Below are 23,214 nucleotides of genomic sequence, written 5' to 3'. Positions count from 1 at the left end.
GAACCACAGCTAAATGGAAAATTACACCTCCAGAAAATGTCAGTTTGATGGAAGTAAACTGCTCCATGCAAAGGTGACTGTTTTGATGAGTCCTTTGATGCAAAGTAGGTGGGTTCTGGAAATTGCCTCGCAGGCAGGTTTCCTACAGAAATCTGCCTGCTTTCTTGCTATTTCACCCACTTGAGCTCTTCAGCAGCCCACACCAAAATTTCAGCACTTCATTTCCAAAGCCCAGAGCTGCCCAACCCCAAAAGCCCTGGGAGAGACAGTCAAGGGACCTGTGGACTGTATCTCCTTTTCTTGGTCTAAGTCCTTAACTTCGTGGCACGGGGATCTTGAGACTCACAGGCTCCATTGCAGACCATTTTTTACCAAATTTAGGCTCCCTGGCACATAGCCAGGACCCTGGCATCTCCATAGTTTCCCTTGCTTTACTTTGAAACCCACTTACTCCACAAACCCAAGAGAAAAAGAGTTGCTCTCATAGCTCCTCCTAAAGGCTCCCAAGTCTGGACTATAGAAAACTGAAACAGCAAGACAATATCAAAGCCAAGGATACTCTACAGAGGAATAATAACCCTATGGGTAAACATACATCTTGCAGCAGCCCACAGGAGCCCCAGACAACAGACTCTGAGCTTGGTGCCAGCACCCAAAAAGATCATCCCTGGTCAAGTATTCCACCAGCAGCCCTCCCCTTTGGGAGCAGGGTTCAGGGTCCATGACTGAGAGGGAGAAAGTGGTGAGGAAAGAGAATGAGGATTGATGCAAAGGTTATAATCAGCTGCCACCTCCTGTAAAGGCAGGAATCACCCCTGGAGTGGTAGGGTGACAGGCACAGGCCACCACACTGGGCTCACCAGCCTTTGTCCTTTTCTCAAATGCCTCCTGACATTTGTAGATGTATGAGCTCAGTTGGCAGAGCCAGGAGATGACACGAACAGACCTTGGACCTCCCTCAGGTGTTAAAGTTTAGAGTAGTCTCGTGGTTTGAACCCTTTGGGGAGAGGCTGCTACCACGTTTTTGGTCCATTTTGCCATCCCCTCTTTTGCTTCGGGGGGAGGACTGCAGTTATCCTGAGTCAGTCCTGCACGACTGAGGTGCCACAGCAAAGCTCCATCTCTGAGAGTCCCCTAACTCCGAGCCCAGCTGTTGGGCAGTAGCTGCCACATGCACTCTTTGGGCTGGAGAAGACATGCTCAGTGCTCTTTTGGCCCTCAAAGGCAATAGGTGAATCTGTAAATCCAGGGCAAACCCTTCTACCTGGAAGCAAAGATGACTCCAAAGCATCAATTTAATCTGCTGTGATTAAATACTTTCCCCTGTGGGTACCTCTAATACCTCTTCAGCTGTCAGCAATGGCAACAAGTCAATTAAGCCACTCCATTAAGGTGTGATGGACTCCACCAGCCCCATCCATGGCTGCTTGCCTGTTGTGGGAGGCACATCCGATTTGTTTTGCTGGCAGAGATGTGCGAGCCTGCCATACAGACTCTGGATTTAACCTCGCAAGCAGTCCCCTGTGACCAGTCCCCAGCATATGGAGAAGTCTGGGTTTCTCTACACACACATCTGGGGTAGGTTAATCCCAGGATCCCCTGGAAATTAGATCTCCAGATACATTTGCTTCTGGGGAAAACATTGGTGCAGGAAGGTGAGATCAGGTAGGGCTAGGGGAGAAGATGAAGTGAAACTCCTGAGGGGAGGATGACAGGATTTCACAGCTGTTTTAATACCAAATACACTCATCCTGTCAACTCTAGGGCATACATGTCTGTGAGCACCAGCAGGAGAGACACTGAGAGCATGAGAAAACTCCAGAGAGAAGAGAGTAGCCGGGAGGGTAACAGGGTGGAGATGAGAATTGTTGGCACTTGGGAGCCTCCACACGTCTGCTGGGAACTGCTGTCCCACCAAAGCTGCAGATGGCACAGTCACGTGGCCAGCAGCCATCCCAGCTGATGTTTAAAACATACAGCCCTCGGGTCACATCTGGCAGCCCGACAAACTCAACAGCTTCAAAGAGCAGACATTGACTACAACATACACTAGCTTAAAAAATATAGGCATATTTACTTATGCTTAACCCTTATCAGCTGGAGCCAGCCCAGCACTGGGTGAGAGGAGGCTGGCGGTGAGCCGGGCTGGATCCCTGACCCACCCCAATGTGGGCTTTGGGGGACAGGTGCCATTTTGGATGTTTTAACCTGGGGCACAGGGCCAGTGCAGGTGGCTGGGGTCCAACCCTCTCCCTTTCGCCCGCCGCAGGTCTGCTCATCTACTTTGGCTATGGTATGTGGAACAGCACGCTGGAGATCAGTGCCCGGGAGGAGGCCCTCCACCAGAGCACCTACCAGCGCTACGATGTGGACGTTGACCCCTTCTCCGTGGACGACAGCTTCTCCTATGCCACTGAGGGCGAGAGCTACCCGGGCTGGGGTCCCTCCGAGGACAAGGGCTTCTCGTACCAGCAAATGGCAGAAGCAAAGGAAAGCCATCGGACGAGTAGCAGGTCGAAAAGCAAAGGCAGGCACAAACCGCCGTCGGAGGCTCTCATCGCCAACGACGAGTTGGACTACTCACCCGAGTAGCAGGGTGGACAGCGGGGCGCCGCGCTGACCAGCCGATGAGAAGGGTCCCCGTGGCTCCCCCATCCTGTCCCATCCTCCCTGGGTCCTCCACCACCACCCCGCTCACCTCTCCGGTCCTCGGGACACGCTCTGCGATTGCCGTTGACCCTGAACCAAATGCACTCGTGGCCCGTCCCAGCTCCACTGGTCGGGTCTCGCTGTGGTGAATGCTGGCTGATCCCCCAGAACCGGTTGATCTCCTGGCACCAGCTGCACTGGTGGAGGCGGTGGAGCGGGAGATGTGCCAAACTGGGAGGGCGTTGAGAGGTGGAAGGAGCCACATGAGGGGACAAGGCCAGTTGTCCCTGGGGAACATCCACCTGACAGCCGCAGCAGTGGGATGCCACTCTTACATTTTTGGCACTTTCTTAGTACGTGTGTTTTTTAATTTGAACCACCTAGAAGTAATTGCTGAGCCAGAGGGACAGGCGGGTGGGTAGGTATGAAATGGAGATGGACAAACTCCTTTCAAGGGATTAGCTCAGAGGTGGATCCAGGGATGTTGGCCCCATCACACAGAGTTTCCCTGGCCCTTTCTGGCATAAAGGCACCCGGCGCACATAGCTGTACTACCCCTGTGTCCATGCCCACACCCCAAATCCAAGCATCCCAAATACTGTGATTCAAAATTAGTCCGTGTCTCAATCAAACCTTGAAGTCCCAGCATGGCCAAACATTCTAAATCTGCACTGGTCACAGTGAGGGCTGTGACCCGCTCTTGGCTCAACCCACCTTGTATGAATGGTCAGCAAGGTCCACACACCATTTCTCTGAGCATCACTGGTCAGAGGCTGGGAGTTCTTTCCACCATATTGTGTCTCTTACAAAAACGACTGCGCCATAATTCCTCACTGTGGTGGGCACATTTCAGTGCTCACTCTGGCCTCAGTGCTTCAGGAACGCATCTGTGCCCCAGCAAAATAGCAATGTCTGTGGGTCAGCCACATCTTGGCAGGGCTGGGCCACGCATGGCAAGCGGAGAGGACTGAGCTGCTGAAATATCCCTGCTGCCATCTCCACCTTGTACCATTTCCTCTGTTTCTGACCCTGGCTTGGTGATGCTGTATGAAAAAACACTGAAAAGCTGCTCGTTTTGTAGGTGAACATATTTCAATTTGAAACCAAACAGAGCTGGTGGCTCGCATGGCAGAGGTGGTCAGCAGGTGGATGTTTCTCACAGTTAAATCCTCCAGTACAGCCCTGGCCAGCATGGCCATGACCCCCAGCAGTGCCATCAGGTTCCCTGCCGCCAGCATCAGCGGTGACGGGGTTTGGTCACAGCCACCGTCTCCCCCAGCACAGACAGCAGCTGCACTGCTGAGTCAGTGATTAGCACCAGGTCCAGTTCTGGAGCCCATCACCAAGTTCTTAGTTTAAAACACTGCAACGGAGGAACATCTTTGAAAAAATTATAGCTAAGGAAGCACCCCATCAGTGACACTCATCCTCCTCCCGGCTACCGAAGGCTGCAGCTGGATCCATCCCCAGGGCTCCCCTGGAGCTGCCCAGACCAACCCCCAGTACCAGGGGCTGCTGCTGGCATCCCAGGGTATAATTTAACATTGACAGGAGCGTGAGGCAGGATTTCCAACATATGATGCTGAGAACCATTAACACTTTAGTTCACTGGATGAGGCTCAGCGCCCTGAAACGCAGTGCAGAGCCTGCCTGGCACCCTCTGTGGGCAAGAGGGCTGCTGGGTGTAGAGGGTGCCTGGACCTGCACCCTTCCCCATTGCTCCTGGGGCTCACGGGCTCGATGAGACGCTCTGCCCATGGCTGCAAAAATTTCCCTGCAGCTCCTGTCCCAAACGGTCACAAACTACAGTCCTTTTCTCAGTGGGGAAGAGCATCCAATTCTGCATATCTGAACCCAGAGTGCCCCAGGCAAGCCAAGGGAAGTTTGGCCTCTGCAAGGGCTTCAGGATGGGAGCGAGGATTTGGCAAAAGGACCCGTAAGCTTTGCTCTGGCATCTCTTCACGCTGCCTGCCCCTACCATGCTTCTACAAACAAAAAACCCAAGTGTGTCCCAAGGAAAAGCTGTTTGCAATGTGCACACCGTTCACAGGCCAGCTCGGGAAACCTTTCCAGCAGTGCCGAGCGCCTCTCACAAAGGTCACCTCTCACTCACGCTTGGCTGCTCTCGTCCTCGATGCCTTAGAAGTACCCAGGAGAGATGGCACCTCGCAGGTCTGGCTTTACATTTTCAGGGAGAAAGATTGATGCTATTTTCCTACCAGCTCTTGTACTGTACCATATCCAAGGTAGTCGTCTTCGTCCTGCTTCCGCATGGTATTTAGGCATCTGCTGAATCGCAAACTCATGCCCAAGTACCCTGTTGAATCAAAGCCTGTTATTCCTTTTGCAGCCTTAATCTCTTGCTACAGAGCAGTTACCAGTACCAGTGTCTGTTGTCATGTCCGCTCTAGTTATGCCGTATAATTTGATGAGGGCTTGATCCCTTGCTCTTTGGTGTCTTTAGGAACCTCTCCATTGGATCCATGCATTGAGTGAAGCCCTTCAGCTGCTCTTGTTCGTGTTCACTCATCCTCCTTCCCATTCCCAGGGAAGCGCTGGGGCAGGATAGTCACAGGACTGCCAGGAAATGGCATTTGATGCCACAGCACCATCTAATGTGGATGGGCTGCTGTCAGCCCTCGCCGTGTTGGGGGTAGGAGCTGTACCCTCCTCCCTAGCCCACCACATCCCACCTAACGGAGGGCTGTAAAGAGAAGGCGGCCGAGCAACAGGTTGGGTCTTACCTGGGTTTGCCAGCAGCCAAGTAGATGGTGCCCAGGCAGGCCGGTTTGCAGCAGGGTCCCCCCACCCTGCTCTGGGAGGCAGTGCCTGGGGGACACACGGGTCCTGCCTCCATTTGGGAGCTCACGTGCTTTCCCTTGTAGCAGGCATTGGGGTCTTCACTGGGCACAAGCAAAAGCTGCAAAGGCCCAAATGTTCAGGTGCGTCCATCACCTCTGGGCATCGCTGGCCCCGGGAGCAGTTCCAGATGCTGGGAGGAGGTGCAAGTGCTTGTTTTCCTGAAACCCCAAAATCCAGCCTTTCCCCCTGGGTGCCCTCAGGGAGGTTCTCACACCCCTGACCCATCAGGAGGACACAGGCAGAGCAGTACCACCCTGCTCCCACCACCGCCCTCCACGCGGCACGCACCCCGGGGGGGCCCAACGCATGATATGGATGGAGCATAAATACCTCAAATCTTCCAGACCGACTCTATAGGATCTCAGTCACTCCACAAATCCACTCTGCATGGTTGTGACCACTCAGTTATGAGGCCCAGCACGCCGGCATCCTCCACACGGCAGAGAAATCACGCCCCAAAAGACATGGGATGTTGTAAATCCAGCTTGTAAATGATCTTCACTTCGTTTTGTTCGGTCTTTCTGATGTATATCTTGCTTTTTTGGCAGATGGTACTTTCTGGTGTAACAATTCTCTGCAGTTCTGGTATGAAATTGATGTATTTGTTTAAAAAAGTTTGTTCTATTGATTTTTTTTTGTGGTTTCCAAAAGCCCATTGGTGCATTGTACAATGGGATCTTGTAGCGTGTAATAAGAAAGAAAAAAAATATGCAGATGTGTTATGGGGTGATTTTTATTTTCAAATGATTGTGTTGTTGACAACTATATATATAATATATATATAATCAAGATACTAAGAAAAAAATCTAAATTTACCAAAATCTGTATATTTTAATAAATGCATAAAGCTTTATTGTGTGCCTTTACATTTAAAAATCAAACAGGAACTAAGGGATTTTTAAAGAAAGTCAGAGACAAATGTGTCTTAGTATCAGTTTCCATAGTAATGTAAATCTTTTAAATGAAAGACTAAACCGAAAAAATAAAAAAAAGAAACCCCATATAAATTTTGTTAAGCCAATCAGTACCTGAAGGTCTGGTACTTTTTCAATGCTAAACTGAAGCTAGAGATGAACAAATCTTGCCTTAAGTGCTTCAAAATTTCCTTTGTGGAAGATACATTTCAATGGGCTGACTTTGGTATTTACTTGCACTGTTGTGAAAAAAAATGGTTATCAGTTTACACAATAAAAAAAAAAAAGAAAAAACCTAAAGCCAATGACCGCAGGTTGACTATTGCAGTGCGAAGCCCCAGGGAGCACCAACATCCTCCCATCTGCTCACGGTGCTGCTGGCACCCAACTTTCCCCTGGGTAATGGGTGTCATGGCACCATCAACCCCCCTCGCACAGGCACTGGGGCCACAGGGAGGCAAGTATTGCTCTCAGGGCCACCGCTGCCTCTCCCCTTCGGGGTGCTCAGGGCCACCAGTGTCCACCCATGGGGTCCCTCCTGTTATTTGAGAAACTGGGAGGCTTCCAGGCACATTCCCTGTGACAGGGAACTGTAGCTGGTCCTGGAGCTGGTGGAGCTGGGGAGGGCTCTGCTGGGCCATCGGAGACTACCACCTCCACGCCAGGGTGACCACCAGAGCTCACACCCACCACTCCACAGCTGCTATTAGGCACGGCCTGGAGCAGTTTTTCCATTCAGAAGAACTATATTTGACTCTATTTTGAGGCTTTGGGACAGCAAACGAGCACCAGAAGCCTTCAAGAGCCAACAGCACCACAGCCAACCCAGCCCAGGAGAACCCCACAGGGGAGTGGGGGGAGTAGAGTGTTTTGGGAGGGCACAAAGCTGGTATTTCAGCTTTGATCCTTTAAAAATTAGATAAGTTTAATGTCCTTTGTGCTTCCTCCAAACGCTTCCCCTCTGCAGTGCCAGCACTAATATCCTGTCCCATTCTTGGCCCCATCTCCTTTCACTCCACAGTTGCAGATGTCTGTTTTCGCCGTGGCTGCTCTGGGGTTGTTTTGCTTTGTTTGTTTTTTTCTTCTCTTCCCTGAAATAAAGCTTCTTCCTTCCTCTGAGTAGCTTGTCCAGGGCCTTTTAAGGGTTGGATTTGGGATTGGCTGCTGGTAACCTGTGACCACGGGCAGAGCGGGCAGAGCAAGCAGAACCCCAGCCCCAGCCCCTGCCAAAGGTCCCCAGCCCCACATGCCTGAAGGTGCCAAGGTGCAGGTCAAGAGTGTGGGCAGCAAAAAAACCCGTAAGTGCTGCCTGGCAGGGCTCATTCTCCATTGGGTCACGCACTGCTGCCCGGGGGCCCCCCAGCAGCACCAACACCTTGCCAAAAAACCCCCTCAGGCATCTCGAACAGCTTTTCCTGTGCTTTTCCCTCCCAACTTGCTTCAGGGCCATTTGCAGGGCAGTGTTCCAGCAGCTTTCTGCTCTGAGGTCTCCCACGCCGCCATCGGTCCCGGGGTTAACCAGCAGAACTGCTGCTCGGCTAAAGCCATGGGCAGCACAATCCACAATCCCCAGGCAGCCTGCACAAGCTGGCACGTCTGTGCGCCACCCCTTCGCCCGTGGCACCCGCACATCAATGGCAGCACTTATAGCGTCTCTCCAGCGCGTACAACAACTGCCTGTGCCCTGCCTGTGATGTAATGGGCACAAGTGTCCTGCCGCCAGCCCCGCGCTGTTGCCCGCCTCGGGTACATTGTATAGGACGACAGCGATGCAAAGTTCACACAACAGAGATCGCACGGTATTAAAGGCAGATGCTAGGGCTGCTTCCATCTCTTGTCCATGCAAAGGGTCATTGCGGAGTACAGCCGTCCTCCTTTTGACTCCTTTTAAATGCTCTGGCCTCAGCTTCCCGCAAGGAGGAGGCGAGGGGTGTGAGCTGCAGCATCCTTGCCCATGGCTGTGTCGCCCAGTTTGGATTCTCCAGCTGAAGTAGACCAAGATGTAAGGACAGTCCCTAATCCACTGAGGCTTGACTAGCAGCCTTGTTTTCAAATTCTTCTCCATCATCCCAAACAATTTGGTTGGTTCTCTTCTCTGCTTGCTCAATCCCCTCTCCTCCTACACAAACACCTGGGCTCTTCCCCTCATCCATGCCTGAAGAGCGGCTATTCCTCTTTCCCTGTTCTTGAAGCCTGGCTTACACAAATTATTTGAACTGAGCTAACATCTCCAGGAACAGATGGGATTTTGTATCAACATAATTAAATTGCTACAGCCTCTGGTAAGGACAGAGTTAGATCTTGATCTTATACGGTTTTAATCAGAGCGATGACCCCGGATCAGACTCATATTTTAGTAGAGAGCACTTCCAGCAACATGACTTCTCAACTTCAGCACGCCCAGGCAGTGCTGGGGGTATGTCTCCACAGCCTCAGTGCGTTCCTAAGCCTCCCCGATGTGCAGAGTACCGTGAGTCGGTACCACTGGTGCAAGCTGCTATCAGCAACATTGAAAGAACAAATGGATAAGACAGCAGTCAGTACCATGCAGGAAGATTACTCATATTTTAAATATTCTCAAAAAACCACAAAAGGCCCGCTTAATTCTACAGCAGAGCAGAGTCTCTCATCCTGAACTGCTATAAAAAATAATATCTTCAAAATCACTGGGAAACCTCTGTCATGGAAAAGCTAGCTATGGAAACACACAGGAAGGAAGGAAAAAAAGAAGCCAACGGTTGCAGGTACTGTTATTTATTGTACAGTATTTCACTGAAAGTACAAAGGCATCATCAGTATTCACCAGAATTGTATTGTAACAGGTACGTTATACTGCGTGTTAAAATGTGCTACTTTAATGATGCAAGACAGAACACAAATTTAGAGGAAGAAAGCAAGGATTTTAAAAAAATGTAAAAATACATTTTTAGTAACTGATCTGTACAAAGGAAAACAAAACAAAATAAAAAAAAAAAGAGAGTGCGGGGATTAGAGCCCCCAAAGTCATTTAAAAATATATAAAAAGGCACTGTTATCTACCATGTAATTAGGACCTTTTGGTTCTGTTTCCTTCATACTGATGACTGGGGCGGGGTGGGGGAAATACTGTTACTAAAATGATCAAACTCATACAAAAGTATTTACAGGGAAAGGCAGAAAAAAATTCCCCTACTCTTGTTCCAAAAGAGAAACATTTGCCTGGTTGGAGAATACAGCCTTCCTCCCTACCCTCTTGCCCAAACCATGCCAAAGCGGTGACCTTGAACAGGGGAAAGCAAACAGTGACATGGTGGGAGAAGCTGTCAGAGTCCTTCTAACAACGGGAAAGTGTCTCTCTCATTTCTGTTTTATTGCTTTAAACTCTCCTATAATCAGGGGAGCTGGAAAATAAAATAAAAACCCTAAAACCCACATGACAGCCCCAATCCATCTGAGTCATCCTGGCTGCAAGAAGATGGGGCAGGTGGACGGGACAAAATAGGAAGGAGCAAGAGCTAGGGCTGGCTGGAGCTTTCGTTTCTAGAGAAGAGGGGAACAGATGGGGAAAATAATGCTTCAAACTACCAGACAGTTGTGCTGCTTTTCTAAATCTTCCCCTGGGAGCCTGACAGCAGTGTGTGTCAGTAGAAGCAAACCCAGGGCACACAAACCCACCAGCCAAAGCATCCGACGGCAGCCGTGGGACATCCCCAGGACCTTACACGTGAGCGCTCTTCGCGTGGGTAGGGGAGCTGGATCCCGAGGCATAGTAGAAACGGTTTTCACCAAACGTCTGGGCATCTCCCGAGCAGCAGACGATGACGCAGCCACCGAAGAGGCAGAGGGCAGAGCCGATCCAGCCTGTGTACAGGGAGTAGCCGAAGCTCATAATGGTGGTCTCGCGGTGGGCACACACGGGAAACCAGATGGTTGCAACAACGCCGCACATGGCTGGGGAGAGATGGAAAGGAAAGGTAAGTCCAGCATGCAGCCCCACTGCGGGGACACAAAGCATGCCAACGGAGAGAAGGCTCTGCAGGACGGGGAACAGAGAGGAAACCCATTCCTCCTCTCTTGCAGTCCCACGGTGGGACCCAGGAGCATCAGCATCAGGGCTTGGTCCAAGAGATCTCTGAGCAGGAGGCAGTGTGGGAGCCTCATGGGGGGAGAGATCAAGAGAGAACAGCCATCTCTCACAGGCACCAACAAACAAGAAGAAAAAACAAGTACTGCTTGACACAATCTGATATATTTATTACAAGGAAAACAAATTTGTTCCCTAGAAATATCTTTAAGGGGGAAGAATGAAAATCATCCCTGAAATTGATGCTCTGGAGGGCTACAGAATTAGGAATAGATTAGATATGAAGCAAGAGCATGAAAGCCATATCCATCGGTGAGACAGTAAAATTGGTGGCCCAGAGTCAACTGCTTTAAATCACAATTTCTGCATGAACTCTCATGCTACGTCCTCAGCCCACATCAATCAGCATCACTGCAGTTGCTCTACTGAATGGTTACATAAACATTAACAGAATATCCCAGCACTTAGCAAGACAGAGTAGGGTTCATAAAAGAGAAGCAGAAAACGGGCAAGGACACAATAAGCAGTACTACGTCATTGTTGGGGTTTTTTTATGGAGAAGGAAATGTCTCACAACTCTGGAAAGCAGATTCCACTTCCCTACGGAAAATTTCTCTGTGTCAGTTGATGTGGACAAACTCAGCAAGGCTCTCCAGAAACCTATTGAATGGAATAGAAAGGGGACCTTATCTGAAGGGAAAACAGTATTTTACCTAGAGTCTACAGTGGGTCAAAATATGACTGAGGGCTTAAAATTTTGCTTGAAATTCCATAGTTTCTCTCCATGAAAAGCAGGAAGGCTGCCACAGTGGTGCTGTGAGGACTGCTAGGCAGTTGACATGTGAAGTAGATACCCTCAGGACAGTAAAGCGGGTTCAAATTCAGCACTTTGCAGGCAGCCAGGCTAGGGACCACAGTGCTTTCAGCGTGCAGCACACACGCATGGTTTGCTCCAAGCACACATGCACGGTTTACTCCAAGCAGGGAGAAAACACGTGCCCTGCACTCTCCTTGTGCTACACAAGGTCACACTCGCTACCCTCACTAAGGGTCCTACCTCCATCCCCCAAAGTCCTCACATGCACCAAGGGCAACAGGAGTTGGTGGTGTTAATCACCTCACAGGAGCAGGTCCTAAAACAATACTCCTTTACGGCCTGTACATCTGAGAAGAATTAATCTGTCAATATTTACTTGCCTCTAGGACAAGCTGTGCAGGACTCCATCCTTGTGGCTATCAGAGAATCAGAGCAAAACAATAACAGGACCATGGCAGCATTACAGATTTCCACCGACCGTGTTAAAAGGTATCTGGAGGCAGTGTCAAGAAGTTAAGGTTGCAAGAGGGAAAAAAAAGGGGGTGAGATTAAAAATAAGATTGTTTAGTTAAAGTGAAGAACAAACCATAGCTCCTGGCCAGTATAGCAGAAAACCCATCCCCAATAGCTGCAGTTATTGTGAGAGAAAATATTTTCTTATGGAAAAGAGAAGAACATTTGAAGGATGCTAATAAAGCCAGTAATAATTTTGGGTCTCCTCAAAGCAAGGGCCCTGCGGCTTTGAAAGGAATTTTTGAAGAAGGCAGGGAGGGGAGAACAGCATTTCTCCTGCGTGTGGAGCAGTCCTGCAAACAGCTCATGAGCCCCTAATGCTTTGAAACAAAAATGTATCAGTTGGGAATCCACAAAGCATTCTAATGGGCTCTGGATAAAAAGCTTCTTTGTTGTCCGAAAAGACACAATCATCTTTTCTTTTTCTGTTAGCAGTAAATATATATATATATATTTATGTCCATAGACTATAAGACCCTTATCTATCCAGACCCTCCCCCACAACACAGGACCAAAGAAAACACTTGCACTGGGGTGAGAAGAGCTCTCAGGGACATTAACACAACGGCATCTCTTGTGCATGTGGCTCAACTACATGTAAAACCACCTTATTTTAATGCTGACAATACTAGAAAGCTGTGAAGCACAAGCCAAGGACTTTGCACGGGTTAGTTTGACCTCTCTGTCTTCGGAGGCTACCAGCTGCCGTCAGTCACCAGTGACCCCGCTGCTCAGCAAGAGGAATGCCCCGAGACAGGACTGGATTTCATTGCTGTGCATAGATTAGATTGGATTGTAAATCCTCTGAGATGATTTGAAAAGGATGGTCTGCGACTGCAATATTTCTTGGTGAACTCAAATTTTGGTTTAGCTGTGTCACAGAGGAAAGCTGGAAAAAAGTTGATTTGCCAAGAAACCCAAAGGGATTGGAGAAAGCATTTTAGGGCAAGTTTCAAGCACTAAAATAGCTGCCTACAAAGAAAAACTCTTTGAATAGAAATTATTACCCCTTCTCTTTTGTGCTGATGCCAAGAGACTCTTTGCCTCTCCCTAAATATGAATGTCTTTAGATAGTAGAGTTGCTGTAGTCAATATGGTCTAGCAGAAAAGTAAAAGAAAGTCTGCAAACAGAAGGAATATTTTCTATTAGACCAACAATGTTAGCTGGAAAAACAGGCATGTTTTAGGGCACACACGTGCTGGAAAGCTTGCCTGCTTTTTGCAGCTAATGTAGGCAGTCCTGCAAAAGTTGTCTCAGTAATACTCAGTACATATCACTGTAAATCCACAGGGACACATCCCAGGCTCCCAGCATTTCTAAGTCCTTTTGGACCAGGGACTTGCAGTAGCTCAATCCTTTGAGCCGAAACTCATTACAGGCATAATTTAATTCTGCATTATTCTACATATTCTACATTACAGGCGTAATTTAATCAGATGGAACTACACATAGACAAGAAGCACGGAAGGTGCTTGGGGAGGTGGGGGAGATGGAGCAGAATTGCTCTAACTCAAGGGACAGTGAGTCCCTGCCAAATTCCTTAACAGTAAGTTAAAAGCTTTCTGCAGAGGAAAGAATACTTTTCTTTCACAGCTAAATTTAATTATTCTGAGTTGCTGACTCAAAGTCACACAGATTTCTCTTTCAAAGCATTTGATTGAAATAGTAGATATCCGTGATTTTTTTTTCTATGTTCAAGGCAATCTTTTTATCTTGATATCTATGGTTTTACAAGTAAATCTCATGCAGTGTCCAGAAAAACTTATTAATGTCCTTTATTTAGTATACAATAGCTAATATGGTCATTTTGCAGTAGTAATTCCCAATAACTAACATATTTTTCATCTGTGTTTTCCAGTGTCTCGAGTCCCTCACCTCCATTAGGAAAATGCCTGTTTCGTTACCAGCACGGGGTCCCCCAAATTAGTATCAACAACACAGGATGGGCCAGGGTTTTTCCATCAACACGAGCGTATGAAATGTTTTCCTACTGGCTCAGAGCAAACCTCTGCTGATGGTTGTTTTCAGCAATAAATCAGTTCTCTTGGACAGATAGGATCAAGCAAAGACATAAATACATCAGCAGGCAGGATAAGAGGGTGTGCACACAGGTTGCACTCTGCAGCCCGCTATTACCAGTGGACAGAAAAATCAATGGAATATCTGAGCCCATTGTTTTCCTGGCAAGTTTTCAACTTTTTCTTTTTTTTTCTTTTGGCTCCACGCTGTGTTTCAACCCCTGTTTTCCTTTTTAATAAATTACAATGACAAACTGTCATCCCTTCCCCAAGCAACAAGTGAAGTTTGCCATGGGGCCAGCTCCCCTGATCATATCTCCACTCTCTATTTCTGCTCTGTTAGTGAATGTTTTGGGGTTTGTTTTCTTTTAACCAGAGCTCTGGGAGTTGGTCTCCACTTAGAGGAAAAGGCTGGAGCCCGTGCGGTTGATGAAAACCACAAATGAGAGTTCAGTGGCCAGAGAGTAAATAAGAACAGTCCAGCACATATTACTTCTAGAATATAATGAATTTTAAGTCAGTATTATGTCTTTCAGTATGCGATTCATGCTTATTAAATGCTCTGGAATGGTAACACATTATTTTGCAAATAACACCTCATTAATAAGGTTAAATAATGTCAAAGTCTCAAGCTCTGTACATTATTCTCCTTCCAAAGGGACTGTCTTGCTCATCAGCCTGGAGAAATTTGGGTTTTGTAAAAATAAATGTGGGTTGGTTTGTCTTTTTTTAAAAAAAGGAGCTTATTTATTCTTCATTTGTGATCTGACAAAAAGAGCATTATTGTAGTTGTGACTAAAACATTGTGACCAGGCTGCTGTTCCCAGCCCAGATCATTCAGGATATCACCGACATGAGCAAACCACTTCACTTGCAGATACTTCAGAACTCACAGGGGTAAAAATCAGTAAGAAGTCCAAATCTGACGCAAAGAGACACCTGCCAATGTCTCTGTAAATACACATCTCCCTCCCTCACAGGATCTACTTAGTGGGAAAACCATGTTCTGAGGCTGAGAGGAGCCTGGCTTATGGAGCGCTGCAACTCCTCTCCTCCATCCTCTTACATCTATTCTCCTCCCTGGAGTTACACCGCAGCAAGACCAGGATCTGAGAGTGGCACACGAGATCCCAAACCCTGGTGCAACGCTGCAAGATATGGGATTTCACTTGTCCTAATGCAGTGTTACCCAATACTGCCACTGCAATTTGTTTGCCACGTGTGCTGGTCCTGTAATGCTGCTGCCCTTCGGCAAAGCAGATTTAAGGGCAATTCTCTCACCTCCACGTCTGCAGCCACACAAACGGGCCTGATCTACAGCACAGTTCTTCTTGACTGGAACCAAAAACTCGTGTGTGTTTGCCAAAGAGTGCAGCTCTGCCCGGCCTCCCCCATCCTGGGCAGGGGAAATCCGGCAGAGCAGACTCCTCCGACACTAAAATTTCATTCATGGGCAGAAAAACCCACTTTTTCTTTCACTTTGCCAAGCCCAAATACATGACTCAGGTTTTGGGACAGGGATGAAGGTCACATTCCAACAGCTTTCTAATGTGACTGTTCATGACTGGGATGTCCTAAACAGACCCTATAAAGCTGATTTTAGGATTTCCAGCTGTGGCAATGTGACCTTAAACCCCACAGGCATTGAAAGGGCCCCTTGATCTCAGTCCCTTAGATTTCAGATATACCGACTCCTACTAACTGCTTCTCACCAAGGTACCAGACGAGGGATTGTTTGCAGGGAAGGAGCATCTAGAGGACAACCCCTCTGAGCATGCAGCTATATCCAGTGCCTACTTGAAAAAAAATAAGGAGAAGAAGAAAGAAGACGGGCATGATGTCAGCGCTGGCCGCCAGCTACGAGCAGAGCCATACAAAGAGGCCACTTTCCCTCACCCCTCCTCCTCTGCCACACAGACGGGTAAAAACAAGGCACTGCAGCCTGTTGCTGAGATGACGAGGATTCAAGAACATGCAGGTGTTGCATTGAGGACAATGAGCTCCACAGTCTGCGCTGCTCAAAACAATCTCCTCCGCATGCACTGAGGAGAGGAAGAAATTCCCAGGGAAACTTGGAGGCCAAGGGCAAGGCTGGGCAGAGGGGGTTGGGAGGCACAGGGGACATGCCAGCCCTCTTCCCAGGTCCATGTCACCTCCTTGCTCCCTCCCCTGCTGTCCCCACAGGACCAGCATCCCCTCAGCCACGGGCTTGCCTTCCCAAATGCCTCAGCTTACTTTGACCTGGCTGCATCTGCAGCTTGGAGGTTTAGACCCTTTTCCAAAAATAGGATTGCTTCCACAGCAAACCAGCAAAAACAGCTGCCTGTGTGTGACCACTATCACCCTTCCACAGACACAGGCAGTGGTCACGCCTGAGGACTCCACAAGACAATGCACAGCAAGGTTTGCAGCCCTCCCCTCTTCACCCTGCTTCGCTCCTGGCTTTCTGTCCTTGTCCTCCCACTCCTGTTCATGCCTTTTGTTCACCCCACAGACTGCAGCAGTGCTGGAGAGCTTCGGAGTCGGCCTAGCCCAGACAACCATCCTTTCAGTTGAACGTGCTCAACCAGCTTGCACCGTGTCGTCCTGGAGCAGAGGAAGACCTCCAGCTCTCCACGCGCGGCGGGGGCCTTACCCAGGAGGATGATGAGGATCCCTCCCAGCTGGGACCGCCGGTACTTGGCAGCTCCAGGCTCGTGGCCCATCCGGATGCAGGGCAAGACCGTTATCAGCAAGAAGATAGCAGGAAGACCCAGAACAGAGGCGGCGATCATCAGTGCTCGACATGCTTGGACGTACCCTGTTGGCAAGGCAAGGAAAGAGGATTTTAATTATTTGGCACAAGAGAAGGAGACCTTTGGACAAAGGCTCCTGTTTGATTAGCTCCCAACGCTCGCATGGAGTATGGGAGACAGGTTCAATCCTTTGTGTAAACAATTAAGGCAGTGAGACTACAGTACGGTGGTTAGTGCATGAACACGGGATGTGCAAGCTCAAAATTTTCCAATGAACAAGCAGAACTGCCTGGAAAACACGAGCTCTTCCCAGCAAGACACTGAGGAATCACAGAGCTGAGAAATATGGGTAGGGAAAATCAGAGAAACAGCTAGGAATGTGTTTCACTATATCTTCACAAAGAGTCTTGATTAAATAACAAGAATTTAAAGCCTTAAAGAGCAGCTTGCTGTGAGCAGAGGAGGTCCACAGACACCCAGAGGAGGGCTGAATAGTTGAAGGCCCATTACTGAAACATGCAGGTCCATGAGATACCACCACCCGCTGCCCTGAGGAGCTGAGAACTGTTGACCTGGGAGGATGAGGGACACACACCACCCACAGCCACGGCCCGATGCTGCACCTCAGGAGCCCAGCGGGTAACGGGGTTTCAGAGGAGACCTGAGGCTCGAGCTGACCACTGGCATGGCTCTTCCTCAGGGAGAAGAAATAACTGCACTTTGCAAAGCAGCTTGAGTTGCCGTAACCACGTTATTCCTCTGGGTCCCTACGGACACCACGGGATTCCCTGGCATTTTACAGGTTCCCACCCCTCTCCTGCCTGCCCCTGTGCAGCAGCAGCCTAACACAAGGCAGCGAGGAAGAACAGGGGCCAGGGACTGTGGGTGTGCTGGGCAGGGCTGTGACATTTCTACCACTCTGTGGGAGTCTCTGTATAATAATGTATCAAATTTTTATATTCATATATATTTTATATATATATAATTCATTTTAATATATTTTCATATGTAAAATTCACATATACTATATAAAATTTTTATATACTATATAAAATTTATATATAAATAAATAAAACCAGGTCATTACTTGCATGCAAAAGAAAAAGAACAAGTGTCAGATTTGCTCCAGAGCCTGGTGAGTCTCCCCACCAGCTCTCAGGACAGTCACAACACAGCTAGTATGCTGGCTCTCTTTCCCCTCTTACTAACACAATGAAGCTGCCACGTGCAGTCATGGAGTTTTGTGATGCCTCAAACAGTATCAGTGAACAGGGTCTTCCCTCAAGCAGGTACCGCTGACATACAGGTAAGTCACCAGAAATGAGGATTTTACTTTTCCTGGAAATGCAGACTCCGTGTATATTGAATATTTGCTTGATTTTTTCAAGAGGGAACTTAAAAAAAAGTTACCTGAGGAGTTCGGGGCAAAAAATGAGACCCTAAACAAAGGAGATGGCAGTGCCCAGTGTAGTTTCTGTGCAATCAATCCCAATTAAATGAGAATACATTCATTTTAAAGACTTGTTGCAGACAACAAAAGACTCTAAATACATTTCAGCTATCGGACACACCAGGGTGAACTTCCCTCTCATGGAAAGCTGTGGGTGTCAAATAGGTTACAAGCAGAAGCATCTTGTTTTGTGATTTGTTTCTGCTGGAGAGAAGCACTGCTTTCTGCTGCTGAAAGACCTATTTACCTATTTATTACATTTTATTCAATAATGTTTCTTCAGGGCAATCTTTTTCTCTCTCTTCTGTGCTGGATCATATTGAACAATAGTAGCAATAAGGAAGGTAAATCAACTGAAATAAAAGTATATACACACAGAGAAAGGGAGAATAGGAGCTAGTCTGAGAAATTCAACATTGCTAAGTACTATGTGATACAGACTAGGCTCTGTAACAGAGAGAAACTTGGGAATAATATTTCTAACCTCCTGTGAAATTCGTTTCACAATAGTTTAAACAAATAAATAAGGAAACATGAAAGAAAACTACAAGGGATGGTAATTTCTACCCTGCCAGCTTTGGAAGAGGCATCTCTGACATGCTAGAGAAGGTGTAATCTAAAACACAGCAGAACAAAGAAGCGCTACAGAGTTAACAGTGATTGAAACAGGTAAGATCATTAAACTTACAGGGACAAGACCACACAAGACTTGGGCAGGTTTAATTAGCTCAAAAGATGTATTAATACTGATGAAACATCTTGCTTAATTTTTGCTTTGCAGTAAACTAGATGAAAATTACTATATAATTAGAAAAGATGAAGACAAGCTAAATATAGTTACATCTCTTTGCTGTGTAAAAGTTCTGTCTTGCCTTAGAACATGCGGGAAGCTCAAGACCATCAAGACTAATCATGATCTTCCAAAAGATTAAAAGCCATAACAGCATTAATAATAGATGCTGAAAGATTCATTATACTCAAAATCATTTTAACGAATAGAACCTTAACATTTGTAATAGTTCATCATCATCTCAAAGTAAAACTTGAAATACTCTATTATAGCTCAAAGTACTCTAATTTACCTCAATACACTATGTATGTTTTGCAATGCAATCGAGGTACAAGATATGAAAGGAACAGCGAGCGTTTACTAAGAGCGGTGATTAAACATTAACTGGACTTCAGTAGACACAGATATCACAATACCTGGGTACGATTAAAACCAGGTATAATTCAATTAGAATCACGTTAAGAGCTATCATTCACATTCTTTAGCATATTTAATGGACCATCTCCTGCACTGATGAAGTTGAAGGAGCTTTGCCATCGATTCATCCTGGGCAGGACCTGCCCCACTCAGAGCAAGGCTTCACTCCTCACCTATGGGTGGGAAGGGGGAGGACGGGGTGCACGTACCTGGCAGGATGAGGATGTCCACGAGGGGCTTGCAGTGATAGAGACCTGTCGCCATGACACAGTCTGCCCACAGCCCCTTGGATCCCAGCTCATCCATTTTCCTGCAGGTGGTAATGGTGTAGCCGCAAGTCACCACCCAGTCATTGGTGGCCGTTGCCACGACCACCCCGATCCACCCAATAAAACTGCAGACAAATCCGGCCAGGTGCAGGCAGGTGGCCACCATGTCGCTCCCTTGGTGGGACAAGCTGGACAGGAGAGCACCCGCAGGGGTTCAGCAGAGCCAGCCGGTGAGCTCCCTGCTGCAGATCCCGGCTGCTGGGACCTTCTGCGAGCTGCGAGCAGGAGGGACGGGGGTTTGGTAGGACCAGGTCCCTGCTCAGGCACTGCTGCAGGCACTCTGCTGCCTCTGCCCAACTCCCTCCCAGGGAGGGGTTAGAGCTGCCTCCAGCCCTATAACGCATGGGAGGAGCAAGCGGGGAGCCCCAACTTCTGCCAGTTCATCAAGAGAGTCGGAGGGGAAGGAGGGTGTGGAGAGGAGGAGATGCAGAATTACACCCACCCGTGCTTGAAAAACAAACCAGACTGCTTTATTCAAATGCAAACAGCCTGACTATTCAAAATTTAGCATCAAGGGAGAAAAATTGAGGCAGTGTTTTCACACTGAAGACAATGACCACACTGGTACCTCTTCATGAAAAGACAGGGCAAGAAACGTGGTGGACAGAGTTACTGAAGAGGTGGAATCAATCATATCATCAAAGCTATCAGCACAGCTGCAGTAAAAAGACAAAATCAGTCTTGGGTCTTTCCTGATGTTTTCAGTAACTGCAAAAACACGAGAGGCTCACCACTGCAGTCTCTGTGCCTGGCTTTTCAGAAGTATTAACTAACACTCACAGAGTCTTAAATATGTGTTTGACAGCACCTTATTCCTACTTTTGAATACTAACATTAGAATGAGCAGCTTTTACTCAGATTCATTATGGGTGTAAGTTTTAGTCTACTTGATAGAGCAAGGAACAGCCCACTGCAAAATGTCAAGAGAAGGGAAACTTCACCGCCCGTTCTGCATCAGGAGAAATAGGCAGGCAGGATATTTTCCTAACTTTACTTTGTATTTTCACAAACACGTATATATGTTAGCGGGTGCCAACACATCCCTGGTGAAATTTCAGCGTTGTGCGTCCTCCAGTGCTTCTGATTTTGCAAAGGGAGAGTTTGGATCTATGCAGATAAAACATGCCTGGAGAGACCACTAGTGGGGAGCCATCCACATTGCATGGGGGGAGGAAAAACGGGCAAGAACATGACACAACAATGAGTTTGATTCATTCCTGGAGCTGTTAGTGAGAAAGAAATACTGGAAACTACACTCCAGGATTAAGGTGCCAGGAATGAAATATATCCTGCTCTTCATCCAGCGGTATTTTTTCTCATTCTGTAGGAAATGAAGTGAAAAACATGAACAAGACCATCCTAAGTTTCATTTGTCACATATTCCTTAGATTCAAAATTCAAGGGCACGAGGCCACAGTTCTGCTTTGTCAAAGCTTCATCTGAACACTGGAGTTACTACATAAATAGTTGAAAATTATCTTTGAAGAGGAGTTTTTATAATAAATGGAAATTTAATAGTTGTTTTCACATTTGGTTTATATTGTTGGTTACTCCTTGGGGTTTTTTTCTATACCCGGTTTACAGGATTTTTGTGAAGCCATGATGTCATTGACTTTCCTGATGTGATTCCACCTTTCTACATAGCTTATTCTTCTACTGCACCCACTTCAGGTGGAGCAAGCTGTTACTTATATCCAACCACCATTTTCATGTTGTCTAGGGTTCGATTCTAGATGGGTTTAATCTTTCCCCCCAAAATATTTCTGCTTGTTTATTTTTCAGGAGATAAACTTGTCATCTCTCAAGTGAAACTAATGTTGTTCCACTTCTTGGACCACACAATTGCCTTGGACAGATCACACGCCAGCTCCTGAATTTGGGAGACAAGCTGACAAATGAACACATTCCTGCCTCTCCCCTTTGCTGGCTCAGTTTGCAGTTTTTCAGTCTAGCATTTCCTCCATTTATAGCATTCCTGCAAATTAAATAGCTGATCTGTTTGCATCAAGTACAAATGCATATAGCTTAATACTGCTTTTTGATCAATACCAGACATAAGGCTACTTAACAGCTTTGGGATGACTGATCCCACCCTGTATCATCTAATGATACTGTCACCACAGTCCTTTGGAGTTTTAAAACCATGCATATTCTCTAAATCACGCTAATACTTAATGTACTTCAAAGTATTTCATTTTTCTTCAAAATACCAGAAGATTTTGCAATATCTTGATATCCCATTTCATCCCAAGGCTGAGATTAGAAGCATTTTACATGGTGACAGCGCAGGCACGTCCTAATGCACAAACCCCAACTTTTAGGATACGAATTCTCAGGCTGTGGACACATCCTCCTGTAGCTCAGTCTCCTAAAGTTACAGTTTCCTTAACCACAAAAGCTCCTTACACTGCCACATCTTCCTTCACAAACTTGTCAAAGAGTGTGCAGCAACTCAACAGGCAAGAAGTAGATTTTACACTTCAGTAACTAGTACTACTCAGCAGTACTCGATCTGGTGCCCATGGGGCACCATTTGAATTATTTCATTCATGTCAATAGAGACAGGAAACATTTACTATTTGGTCAGTGTTACAAATACCACCAATAGTTAAGTGAATATAAGGTAGTATGCTACAAGTGAACAATGATTCACAACTACAATAAAATAAGAAACAAAGAACGACTTCCCAGCTATATACTAAACTGATACACTTAAGGCAATATTCTTAAAATTTGCCATTTTTAAAGCAAGTGCTACACATGCATTTATTTCAGCAGGTGTGAACACCTTAAAAATCAGTCTTTTTAGCCTGTCACCCAAGCAGTTTTTCCTTGATCAGCATTGTTTTTTCTGACAAATGACATGCGTTGCCATTAGTCATACTTACACAAGCTAACACCCTATGACTTTTTCCTCATACAAATGACTCACCTTGAACTTTTTCTTTGCAGGTTTTCAGTCCGATAGCTTCTCCCTCACTTGGAAATACAGCAGTATAAAAATATAACATGGGATCCAGAAATAAACAGGGTTAACTCTTTAAGTGGTACAGCTAGTTGTTAATTTTCTTCCATACTAAAGGCTGAGCTCATCAAAACATTACCAGTTTCAACTTCATCCTGGTTAATCCTGATCATTTCTCTCTTCAACTGTAAAATACAGGCAAGTACATGGTAGCATTAAGGGTTTGCAATAATCTGAAATATAATCAGGATTTTCTATATGGAATACCAGTACCTTCAAACAAGGACAAAGCATTTTTGCTCTGATTTGAGGGGAAGGAATCCAAGTACATGTATGTGACTGCACTTGCTTACCTGTCAAAAAACCCCAAATCCTTAGTATCAATAAAATCACCTAGAAAATCTCCAAAGTATTATTTGTAGTACAAGTTATAATTTTTTACTACAATCTAGATTTTTTTAAGTGACTCACCGAACATAGTCTACTGTTATAAGTGGGGGAAGCTCAACCTAAATGGAAGACCCATTCACACGTGGCTTACAGGAACAGCTCCCTCTTTTCTCCTTGCCTCCTGCCTCTTTATTCCATTCTGAATTTTCTCCTGTTTAAGTTCCCTGATGGTAGACAAAAAAGTTACACAACATGACCATATAACAAACTAAGAACCCCTGAGCATCACTGGAGGGCATAT

The 23,214-nt window shown here is 46.8% G+C and overlaps 2 protein-coding genes across 2 annotated transcripts in view; one reads left to right on the top strand and one right to left on the bottom strand.

The window, feature by feature from the left end:
• Positions 1-6,364, top strand: part of SLC7A14 (solute carrier family 7 member 14) — a 33,085-nt gene extending 26,721 nt beyond the window's left edge. The window contains exon 8 of the mRNA XM_074878497.1: positions 2,270-6,364. Coding sequence (XP_074734598.1) covers positions 2,270-2,592 — 323 coding nt within the window. The 3' untranslated portion in view covers positions 2,593-6,364. The remainder of the gene's footprint in view (positions 1-2,269) is intronic.
• A 2,799-nt stretch (positions 6,365-9,163) lies between these two features.
• On the bottom strand, positions 9,164-19,890 carry CLDN11 (claudin 11). Its single transcript, XM_074878167.1, has 3 exons — positions 19,439-19,890; positions 16,473-16,637; positions 9,164-10,355 (listed from the first exon to the last, which is right to left on the bottom strand). The coding sequence occupies exons 1-3, from the start codon at positions 19,662-19,664 to the stop codon at positions 10,123-10,125; spliced, it is 624 nt and encodes a 207-aa protein (XP_074734268.1). The 5' UTR covers positions 19,665-19,890; the 3' UTR covers positions 9,164-10,122.
• Positions 19,891-23,214: the final 3,324 nt, after the last annotated feature.

The sequence above is a fragment of the Strix uralensis genome, chromosome 9 (assembly GCF_047716275.1).
Source record: "Strix uralensis isolate ZFMK-TIS-50842 chromosome 9, bStrUra1, whole genome shotgun sequence".
Lineage (NCBI taxonomy): Eukaryota > Metazoa > Chordata > Aves > Strigiformes > Strigidae > Strix > Strix uralensis.
This window is presented reverse-complemented; position numbering and strand designations above follow the sequence as displayed.

What these genes read in the sequence shown, in the direction of transcription:
- CLDN11 (XM_074878167.1), bottom strand. Translation starts at nt 19,664, where the DNA reads ATGGTGGCCACCTGCCTGCACCTGGCCGGATTTGTCTGCAGTTTTATT. An exon ending in GGACATCCTCATCCTGCCAG is followed by an intron (nt 16,638 to 19,438) that starts GTACGTGCACCC and finishes CCTTGCCAACAG; the next exon opens with GGTACGTCCAAGCATGTCGA. An exon ending in GATCCTCATCATCCTCCTGG is followed by an intron (nt 10,356 to 16,472) that starts GTAAGGCCCCCG and finishes ATCTCTCCCCAG; the next exon opens with CCATGTGCGGCGTTGTTGCA.